Source organism: Mycosarcoma maydis, chromosome 17, assembly GCF_000328475.2.
Source record: "Mycosarcoma maydis chromosome 17, whole genome shotgun sequence".
Classification (NCBI taxonomy): Eukaryota; Fungi; Basidiomycota; class Ustilaginomycetes; order Ustilaginales; genus Mycosarcoma; species Mycosarcoma maydis.
In genome coordinates, this window is record NC_026494.1 from 70,312 (window position 1) to 81,007 (window position 10,696).

The window sequence follows — 10,696 nt, forward strand, 5'->3', positions numbered from 1 at the left end:
AATCGCATCGACTCGGAAGCGTCATGAGGCCTTGGGGCGATGAACACGCCCGAGAGGCTTGGATCGAGCAAGAGCACGCAAGGGGCCGTTTTAGGTGGAGCATTTCACCATTCCGCTCGACTCGTTCGGCATCCGCAAAGCACAAGTGGAGCTGCCAGGCTGGCTTGAGCGCGGCGGAATGTAACAAGAGCACAGGGCCAAGCATCAGAGTGACGGAGCGAGCAGGCCAAATGGATGCCGATACGTTCTGGGCTTGATGCTCAGCGATCAAGCGAGCATTTCTGAACGAGGGATACAAGATCGGCATGGCCAGACAGAAAGGCGGATCAAGGCACACACAAACGAGGGGAAATGATGAATGGAAAGGCCAAGAAATAGTCATGGCAAGCAAATGCAGCCAACGCGGCAGAGGCGGTGTTGGCAGGTGTCAAACAGCGAACGGCTCTGAGACCTCGGTTAGTTGCGTCGCAACTTGACGTTGGCTGTCGAACAACAGTGATAGAGTGGCAGAATGAGCAACCGCGAATCACGAATGCAAAGTTTAAGGCACCGACGAGAAGTTGCTTGCTCGCACGTTTTCCAGGAGAGGGGTCCAACGCCGAACTGCCTCCACTCTGGCAGGGGGTTGAATCTCGGTGAGAGAGACCAACCAGCGAAACGACTGACGACTGTAGACATTCACTCGGCACAATCGAGTCGAGCGAGGCCTTTGCAACTGGCAAAGCTAGAAGCAAAGCACGATGCGGACATAGAGATCGACGGGCGAGCGCCATTTCGTGCAAAGGTGGGAATCCTGAATCCTGGATCCTGGCTGCAATCATGGCAACGAACAGGTCGCTCGCATCCGCGTTCGCAGTAGTTACTCGTTCGCAATACACCTTGAAGAGGCAAGAAGCGAAACTGGAATTGGCCCCACTCTTGCAGCACATGCCAAGGGATTGTATGGAACGCTGCTTGTCTCGCTCACGCCTATCGACTAGACAAGGTTTCGTGCACTATTGCCGCAGCTATGCAACGCCGGATAGAACAAATAATATTATGGCAGATCGTGAGCAGCTTTCCGCAGCGCAAGGAAAGGTATGTATGTAAGCTTGGGCTTGAGATCCAGATTCCGCGGTATAGCGTTGTGGTCCATGATTGCATATTCGTGATTGGCAGTGGTTGATTGCGCACTTTGACGCATGCTTACGAAGCGCATCGTGGATTACCAGCCATTGCCAGCCATTGCCAGCCCACGACTACGCGCTTTGACGAACAGACGATCACGCCTCGCCAACGTGAATCGTGCGTGATACAAGAATGCCAATTTGGTTCGGCATCTAGCACATAGTCGAGTAAGTACCGCTCTTACCTGCTCAACGCGAGTGCATCGCTCCCAAAAGCGTCGTTTGGCCGGACCAGCCTACGGAACGTGATTGCGACCAACTCACGACTCGGTAACTCACTGGAATGGGAAAAAAACAATCGTGGATCATGAATCACCAAGTGAATCACCAAGTGAATCACGAATCCAGCGTTCAAGTTTGAGCAAGCAGGGTCAGGTGGTCCACACAAGAAAGCAGCAACCATGGTCACGAGTTGTGAGTTGTGAGGTGGGTTGTGCACGCTCAAATTGCACCATCAATATTAATAGAACAAGGCCAAGGGCACGCCTGCCGATTATTCACGATTCATAATGGCTATTACGCAATGAATGACACAATCAATTCAATCAGAATTACAAGTCACAATTCTCATTCTACGATACGACTTGACTCAATTTGATATTTAAATACTATCCTCGATTTCGGCATTTCTTCGAGTGAAGTTACATCATTCCACCGTCTCGTCGCTTCTTTTGGCGAAGTGATGCCGAAAATGAAAACGCAGAGCGACACAGCTTAACGACAATCGTGAATGGCACCCGTCGAAGTTGCTTCGTGCTTGTGTTGATGTTGTGTTGCATTTGCGATGTACGACGGCTTGTGCGGGGCTACTTTCCTCGCTTGGCTCGACTTGGCTTGGCTTGGCTTGGCGTTAGCGCAGGTTTTGTGACGAACCTCAGCAATTCGCTGCAAGCTTAGACAAGCTTTGCAATCACATATTGCATCCGTGCCCCACTCGTGAATCGTGGATCTGAATCACGAATCGTGAAGCACGCCAAGTGAAACATTCAAGATGTGCATCGTCGGTTGGTTCTTTGCACAATGTGTGAGCTCCTCACGCAAGTATTCACGATTCCTGCTTCGCACCGTCGGCCTAACCCTGACCCAACCAAGTTAATCAAGAATCGCTGCAAAGCTAGGTTAGGACTGTGCGCTTCGCAGCTTGGTTCGTGATTCGTGATTCACGATTTGATTCACGATTCACGACTTCTCGTTGGCCAGTGATGTTAAGTTAGCTTGCATCCATCGCCAAGCCTTTCAGCCTGGAGGCGCAACCTTTTTCCGCAGCACATCGCCATTCATGTTTGCGAGTGACGACTTACGACTGTTTTTACGATGGTTGACCTCTTTCAGACCGCCACTTGCGTGCGTCAAGCATCTACTCAATCGGGCGTATCAATGATCCGATCGGATCGGCAAACTTGCCTCCGCCCTTGTCGTTCAACGTCGTACTAACATCTGCGCACGCACAAGGACATAGATGGGCCAGGCCATCGCGGCCGAATACAAGTCTAGTTACTCTTGCTGTTGCTCTCGCATGTCTATCGTCCGTACCGCTGCTCCATCTTGCCCAACTTTGTCAATGCAGCCACAAAGTCGCTGGCACCATACGCGCGCTTGGCATTGGTGTCCGGATCGAAAAACAGATCCGTCACCCGCAACGGCCACGCTGGAAATCCGTACAGCTTCCTCAATCCGGCGCGCTCTCCAAACACCACGAGCAGATCCGGCTCATCCGTATATCCAGCCTCGAGCAAACTTCGATCAAGCTCCGCTACGCTCAGCTCGGCCGTCAAACTGTCGCGTTTCGTCATCCATGACTTGCGCAGAGACGACGACGAGAAGCGTTTGCCCGAGCTCGCGTGCGCTTTCATGTCCGGCATGAGCACCGTGTAAAGGTACGACGTTGCTTGTTGCTCAATCAGCGAGCTGACAATGTCGAGGAATCGCTTCTGACCGTCTTGCCGGCTCAAGAGACTTACTTGCAATACTGGTGTCGAGCCGCATGCGTTGGGTGCCAACCTCGTACGATCGCTGCGGCGTGATGCGTCGATTCCGATGCAAACGTTGACCGTGGCAGCGCTAACCTCCTGTCCCTCACTGTCGGCAGTGTACGATGAAGCCATCGTTTCGTCCAATGAGCAAGGCCCTGTTTCCGAGTCGCTCGATGCTGTCGACTCAGGCGAGTTCGTTGATGAAGATTCGCTGCTCTTTGTCGCTGCCGATCTGTTGGCCCTCTTTCTTAAACTATCGTACCTCGTCCATGACCCTGCGTCATCACCGCCAGCTATCCCTCGCCCGCCTTCTTCTGACCCAGCTTCCTGTTGCTGCGACTGCGACTGCTGCTGCTGATGCTGCTGCTGCACGAGCACGACTTTCGTCTTGTATCCTGACTGCAGCGTCCTGCACATCGACTGCAGCGCGCTCCGCGAGAGCGGCTCGGACGTGTACACACTGAGCTGCTGTACACCACTGACCCTCGCGAGATGCACAATCGCAGCCACATCGCTCGCCCTCTTTTCTTGGACGGCTGCTTGATACTGTGCGCGAAACTCGTACCAGATATCGTCGTGCCGAGCCGTGGTTTCTCGCCGGCCAATCCGCTGAAACACGGTCGATAGATACAGTCGTATCGACGAAGGTGAGGTGTCGGCAAGGACTACGGCTAGGTGGTTCGGAACGCGGATCGAGTCCGGCGATCGTTCATATGCAGCCAGCAGGTCTTCGAGGCACGTGAAGGATGCCGGTGGACCGACTGCGTCCGCTTGAATCGTCTTTTGTATCGCGATCTTGGTCTGACGCGCAAGCAAGATGACTTGGTAGACCAGGTGGAGCAGCGCAAACGCGAGCACAAGAACCGGCCTGAGAAGCATGCTCACGACACCTTGCCCGTTGCCATTTGTGCTTATTGCTGCGTGCGCAGCTCCGCCGTTTCTTGCAGCGGCCATGGTCCGATTCGAGATAGCCAAACGTTTGGTGAAAGTGATAGGGTTCCTATACAGAGGCTAGACCTAAACTTTTACGCCATGCTTGCGCTCAGAATCTCGAAGCGTCGGCACAAACCGTAGCAGGCTTGATAGTTGATGATGACCCAAGTCGTAAGTCAATGTCGTAAAGCTTGATGGTTGTGCCAAAAAACTAGGCTTTGTCTATCCAAAAGGGTTTGTGATGTACGATTCGCTCCGGCTCAACGCGTGACGGCTTCCACGTCAAAGTGTTAGGTGAACTCGCCAACTTTCGTTTTGGAAATTCGGAATTCGGAATTCGGAATTCGGGAGCATGTTTCACCTCGAATTGCAGTTGCGCAGTCACCGTTACACAGCACTGAGCACTGTGTGGAGGACAAAAAGGTGGCGTTTGGGCGTTTCAAGGGTCGTCGATTCACGATTCGTGATTCTTCCACCGAGCTGACCAAGACTCATAGACGTTGCTACCCAACACAGCATAGAGAGGTAAACACGTGTTCGAGGAGCACCGCAGAGCTTCTGCACATCATGCTGTCATCAGGACTGGCTGCTTCGCTCCGGGGTGGTCTGCGAATCAGCCCAACGTCTCCGCTTTTTCTCAAGAACAGCACCGCTGCTGCATCTCGTCGCGCCTTGCCAGCATCTCTGATCGCTATCAGCTTGCCACCATGCCGACCGTTGACCTCGTCAACCAAGCTATGCGCACGTATCAGTCCCACCTCACGCAAAAGCCAGCTACCCGATCTCAAACGATCACATCTTGCAGCATCTCGGTCTGCTACAGCAGAACAACAGCGAGAGGTCGAAGCTGCACTTTTATACTCGCACCTTGCACCGGTTCCATCGGACGTCGGACAACCATCCATTCCGCGAGCGCTGCTGTTCTTGTTTGGGTTTTCTGCCCTCTCCTTTGCAGGTGCGGCGTACTACTCTCTCATGGACACGCAGCATGTTGCTGCTCAGCTACGCGGCTCGCGTGATGTATTTGCCAATATCTCTTCTTATTTTGTCGGCAGCGATGCGACTCAGGAAAGCGAGGTTTGGGGAGCCGGTGTGACGCAGAAACAATTGATGGTGGCCAAAAAGCAGGAATCGGCGATGCGACTCGGATTGCGTATGCAGCATCTGATAGGGTGGTGTGATCAGCTTCAGCTTCCCGTGGGCGTGACCGAGGTGATTGGTCGCGTGTACCTGATTACTGCGCAAAAGTATCTGGACCTTTTACCGTCTCAGCAGGTGGTCGTGCCTGTGGTGGCAATCAACACGCTCGTCTTTGGGCTCTGGACCGTCGCTTCAGCGCGCAGGGGTGGAGCCATGTGGCGGTGGATGACGACGAATTTTGTGCATCGACCCAGCGCCAACCGCATGCGCACCATGCTGACGTCCGTGTTCAGCCATCAGACCTTGTTGCATTATGTGTTCAACAACGTTGCGCTCTGGTCGATTGGTGGTTCAGCGCTCATGGTCGCTGCGCACCGATCGACGAATTCAGCTGAAAACATACCGGAAGCATCGCCCACACCTCAATTCCTGGCATTCTTTGTAACAGCTGGTTTGTTCGCCGCCACCGTGTCGCACCTGGTTGCCGGCATTCGCTTCAAGCGCATCTCGCTTCGACACGGTATCGACGTCGCACGTGCCACCGTCGGTCGTCACGCAAGCCTCGGCTCAAGTGGCGCAGTCTACTCGGCACTCGTAATGTCCGCGTGCGCTTTTCCAGATGCTAAGTTGGGCATCATCTTCTTACCTTTTGTAAGCGTACCCATCGGTGTAGGCCTGGCAGGCATCGTGGCGGTGGATGTGGCGGGCGTGCTGTTCAGGTGGAAGATGTTCGACCATTGGGCGCATTTGGGCGGCGCAGCATTCGGAGCGTTGTATTGGTACGCCGGTGGCGTCGACGTATGGCGCCAGTTGAAAAGCTGGTTGGCGCAGAGCTTCAGATTGCACGACGATACCAGGCAAATCCGGTACCGGTGGCAGTGAGCGAGGTGTTGCCGCGGCTCTCATCAAGCTACGCGTATAGCAGGACTCCCAAGGAAAAAGCCCACCTTGGCTCGGCCCTCCACACCACCGAGACCAGCATCAACTTGAGGGCAATCAAGGGCCACTGTCACGTCCGGAACGCAGCGCAGAATGTGTTCGCAGATAAGCGATTCTGATCGTATCACGTTGTAAAAGTACATTTCATTCAGTTCGTCACCGCTCAGGCGTGTCAGGAGAACCTTCGAATGTTATCCAACTCCTGCAAGAGGCTGTCGAGTAGCGCATCGTCCCTGGTCGCCAAGGTCGGGATCAACGCTTTGGCCTCGTCGACTTCGGTGATACAGAGGTTGGCAAGTTGGGCCATTTCAAACTGGGTCAACTGCAGACCGGCGGCGTTGGCTTCGTCTTCGGGGAGCTCGTTGCCGTCTTCGTCGATCTGCCTGTCGTCGAGCTTGGCGTGTTTGAGTAACAGTCTGCGCGCAAAACCAGAGCGCGCGCGGGGGGGGGGGAGGGGTTGGAAGGATGTCAGAAGCGCACGATTTCGGGCGTGAGCAAGACGCGGCGTTGCAGATGAGATGCACTTACTCTCGGATCTCACGGATCGTGTTTGGATCCTTGTAACGCGAAAACTCGGAGACGTAGTCTTTGGTCTTGGAGAATACCCTGTTCGACCAGCGCAAGTCAGAACGATACGCTTGGGGAAAACGTCAGCATTGGCGAGCAAGGCTGGTACAGCATTGCAACAAGAGCATCCACTCACGCAGTGGCAACTTCGTCCCTGCCACCAGCTCCGGCTGGGTTCGCCATCGAGCCGAGCTGGTCAGGCTGTGAAAAAACGAGCTCGACCTCGGAAATGAGCAGACAGCCAATGTCGTCGAATTCTGTCGGATCAAACATCCATCGGTACGCCAGGAGCAGAGAGCAAAGCCGTACAAAGTTTCAAAGCGCCTGTCAGCAACCGAGACGGAATTAGCGCAGAGCACAGGTGCGACAGAGCAAACGCACCTGATCCAAGTTTACCGATCGCAGCATCCTCGTCTTCGATCATGCCCCTGTGACGACGGTCACGGCCCATTTCGTGTGCCGACATGGTTTGAGGTGCCAAGCTGTCTGTGTGTTACGTTGCGGTGCGGTGCGATGCTTGGGATTGTCGAATCCCGAGTTGCGCCCTGTCGAGATGTGGTAGCCAAAGCGTCAGTCTGCAAGCGTCGTTGTCAAGGCGGTGAATCCGATCGTAATCTGAAGCCTATGCGCGATTCGTATGCGATTGGTCAGCTGAGCTATGATCACAGGGGCTGAGTTTGCGAGATGGCCATCACGAACGAACAAGGCATGTTGAGGGAATCAGCGAATCAGCGAATCTTGTTTGCTGTTGGCGTTCAACATTCACGATTCACGATTCGTGATTCAACGGGATTCGGAAGAGGTGCGCGAAAATCGGGGGCCCCCAAATCGGGTCGACAATCGGGGCTGCCGCTGTGTCTCGGCTGGACCCTGTGAAAAGCTAAACACCATGATCCAACACGCACGACTTCCTTTGCACCCTGGCACCATCTTTGCGCTTCCTCTCGAGAAGGAGCGACGCAAGAAAGATCAAAGGGAAGGGATGGCACAATGACGATCGAACTGTCAAACGGCCAAGAGCGCCACGATGCATCCACCGATCTCGTCCAGACAGCGTTGCCGGCAGCGTTGCCGGCAGCGTCGTCATCCTCGTCCTCTTCCGCCAACCGCACTGCCACATCGCCAGACCTGATCTATACGCTGCTTGGACACTCCAAGTCCATAACTGCTCTCTCATTCTCGCCTTGCGGTACGCTGCTAGCCACCGCATCCGCCGACTGCACCGCCAAACTCTACTCGGTTGCTACCGGAGCCCTGATCCACACGTTTGCTTCTCACCACACCTCGGGCATCAACGACCTGAGTTGGTCGGGCGATAGCGTCTACCTGGCGTGCGCATCCGACGATCGATCCGTCAAGATTTTCAATGTGGTCACACATCAACTCGTGCGTAATTTCACCGAGCACACCTCGTACGTGCTGTGCGTCGCATACAATCCACAATCGACGCTCGTGGTCTCGGGATCGTTCGATGAAACCGTACGGCTGTGGAATGTGACGCGCAACAAATGTCATCGTGTCATCTCTGCGCACTCCGAAGCCGTAACCGGTGTTGCGTTCAACAGCGATGGCACCATGATCGTTTCTTCGTCGTACGACGGTTCGATCCGGCTGTGGGATACCACCACGGGAGCGTGTCTGAAGACGTTGATGCACAAAGATCAATCTGCATTGGGCGGAGTCATGTTCACTCCATCCAGCGCGCAGCTGATCGCCACCAGCCTGGATTCCACCATCCGAATGTGGGACGTATACAACTCCAAGATTGTTAAAACTTATACGGGCCATTCGAACCTCAAGATCGCCATTACGGCCAAACTCGCACGTTTTCATCCGCAACCCACTTTGTCCACAAAATCAGCTTCGGTAGCGGTCATCTGCGGCAGCGAAGATGGCAAAGTCACCATGTGGGATGTCCAGTCTAAAGAGATGCTGACCCACTGGCAGGCGCATAAGGATTCCGTGGTCGCAGCTTCCCTCCACCCCACCGCTCGCATCGTAGCCACGGCTACCGTCGAGCCTGAAAGCTCGGTCAAGCTATGGTACTTTCCGGACTAGGCGCCCTTCCAACCAGGCGGACAAGCACACGCTCGCAAACAAGCACAGACGCACTGAATCATTACCGAGGAACCAAGTTGTTTCTTTTAAAATTTTCCATTTCACTTGTTGGCCCGCCAACGCAGAGGACATCATCCCCACACATGTGGCATGCAAACCTCGGCGCTGAATATGCAGAAAAGAGGTGTACGTCGAAAGTCTGCACATACATGCCTACTGGCGCTTCTTCTTATTGAGCTGGCTCTTGCCCCAGACATTGGCCTCGACGCGCAGCTTGTCCTCCTTCTTAGCAACGACGTTGTAGTAGACGCTCCTAAGCAGCGTGTCGATGGGTAAAAACATGCCCACCCTCTTCTGGTAATCCTTGTACTCTGGGTACTTTTCCGCCGACACCTGCTCCGAGTACCTGGTGCTAGGCAGGAACAGGGCGTTCATGGCCAGAGGAGCCAAGATGGCGTAGTTGATAAAGTGCGACCAGTGGCTTTTGGTCAAGTCCAGATCGGCAGGCAGCAAGGTGAGCGGTACGAAAGCGTACAGGATCCACCAGGTGGTCTGCTCGCACGCAAAGTTGGGGTGACGGCTCCAAGCCCAGAGGCCTTTGGTGACGAATCCTCGTTGCGCATCTTCCGGGGTAGAAAATGGCATGACGTTCTGGTTGTGAAGCGGAAGTTTTGTGACGGGGTCAAGCATAGCGTTGGGCAGCGGCTTCTCGTGCGGATTCTTGCCTCGTTTGTAGTTCTGGTAGTTCCACTGCTGTTGATCAGCGTAGAATTGAACAGTGAGGTTGAGCACAAACAGAGCAGCCAGAATGTAGTCGCCCAAGATGAGCTTGTTGACGGGACGCGGGACGGGCTGCGTGACGTGCTTGACCGAGGTGGTGGTGAGGAGCAGGTAGTTGGGGAGCGCCGTGATGGCCAGCAGAATGTTCTGGGCGATAGCAATGAACAGAATCGAAAACACTTGCCACACGGGACGAGACATGCTCTTACGAAGCAGAGGCCATCGGTAGTCTTCCTCACCAGGCTTGAACATGCCGCGCCTGTAAGCGTTGTAAGTGAGCCTAGCAGACCACAGCACTGAAAGCGCAGTCATGAGCGCCAACCTGGGCTCAATCTTGTCCCAGACGGTAGCATGCTCGATTCCTTGCAAGAGGCTGAGCTTGGCGGGCTGGTAGGTGAAGTGCTTGTGCACGGTAAAGTGAACCGAATAGATGAGAGGGAGGAAGGTCCAGAGCCCATCCACCTGCGAAGCGTTGCCCGTGATCCTCTCCATGATCCACACGTAGAAGCTGACGAGCGCGCAGAAAGCCATGGCCGAATGAAACGGATCGGCATCCGCATAAAACGCCTTGTAGGTGCCAACGTTGGTAAGCGTCTTGGTGTTGCGGAAGTACGCGCTAAATGCGGGGTAGAAGGAGCGCACGGCCGGAAGCAAATGCGTAGCTGGATCGAGCGCAGCATGCGCCCAATGCGAAGCAGTGCCCACCATGATGTACGAATTTGTTTCGGTGTGTGCGATGCGATGCGGTGATGGTGGCAAGCTGAGTCAAGCGGATGCATCCAAAGGTGCCAAAGCGACACCACACACGAACAAGATGCGGGTCTCCTCCACATTCACGATTAAAATGTGAGTGAGCACCGAGTGTGAGTGTTGATCATGGTATTCACGATTACTGTATATCACTCAGCACTCACTACACGTACAACGCTATGAATGTATTCCCGATTGTCATTCATGTTCGCAGATCTAACTAAAGTTGACGCTGTATGTGGTGATGCCTCACGCCTCAGTCCTCGTGCCTCGCGCCTAAATTTGACAGAACCGGCTCATTCGTGATTCACGATTCACGATTCACGATTCACGATTCACGATTTCCGTGTTCTTCGGTGTCTGCTCGTAATCACGAATGCAGCTTAGCTA

At 54.3% G+C, this 10,696-nt stretch overlaps 5 protein-coding genes across 5 annotated transcripts; 2 read left to right on the forward strand and 3 right to left on the reverse strand.

Annotated features, from left to right (window-relative positions):
• Window positions 1–2,686: 2,686 nt before the first annotated feature.
• On the reverse strand, window positions 2,687–4,093 carry UMAG_04720 (uncharacterized protein; the record flags this gene model as incomplete). Its single annotated transcript, XM_011393303.1, has 1 exon — window positions 2,687–4,093. The coding sequence occupies one exon, from the start codon at window positions 4,091–4,093 to the stop codon at window positions 2,687–2,689; it is 1,407 nt and encodes a 468-aa protein (XP_011391605.1).
• Window positions 4,094–4,639: 546 nt separating this feature from the next.
• Window positions 4,640–6,094, forward strand: UMAG_04721 (uncharacterized protein; the record flags this gene model as incomplete). Its single annotated transcript, XM_011393304.1, has 1 exon — window positions 4,640–6,094. One exon carries the CDS (start codon window positions 4,640–4,642, stop codon window positions 6,092–6,094), a length of 1,455 nt encoding a protein of 484 aa, XP_011391606.1.
• A 229-nt stretch (window positions 6,095–6,323) lies between these two features.
• Window positions 6,324–7,184, reverse strand: UMAG_04722 (uncharacterized protein; the record flags this gene model as incomplete). Its single annotated transcript, XM_011393305.1, has 4 exons — window positions 6,324–6,567; window positions 6,680–6,757; window positions 6,855–6,975; window positions 7,100–7,184. 4 exons carry the CDS (start codon window positions 7,182–7,184, stop codon window positions 6,324–6,326), a joined length of 528 nt encoding a protein of 175 aa, XP_011391607.1.
• A 524-nt stretch (window positions 7,185–7,708) lies between these two features.
• On the forward strand, window positions 7,709–8,776 carry UMAG_04723 (putative wd-repeat protein 5; the record flags this gene model as incomplete). Its single annotated transcript, XM_011393306.1, has 1 exon — window positions 7,709–8,776. One exon carries the CDS (start codon window positions 7,709–7,711, stop codon window positions 8,774–8,776), a length of 1,068 nt encoding a protein of 355 aa, XP_011391608.1.
• A 213-nt stretch (window positions 8,777–8,989) lies between these two features.
• UMAG_04724 (uncharacterized protein) lies at window positions 8,990–10,264 on the reverse strand (the record flags this gene model as incomplete). Its single annotated transcript, XM_011393307.1, has 1 exon — window positions 8,990–10,264. The coding sequence occupies one exon, from the start codon at window positions 10,262–10,264 to the stop codon at window positions 8,990–8,992; it is 1,275 nt and encodes a 424-aa protein (XP_011391609.1).
• Window positions 10,265–10,696: the final 432 nt, after the last annotated feature.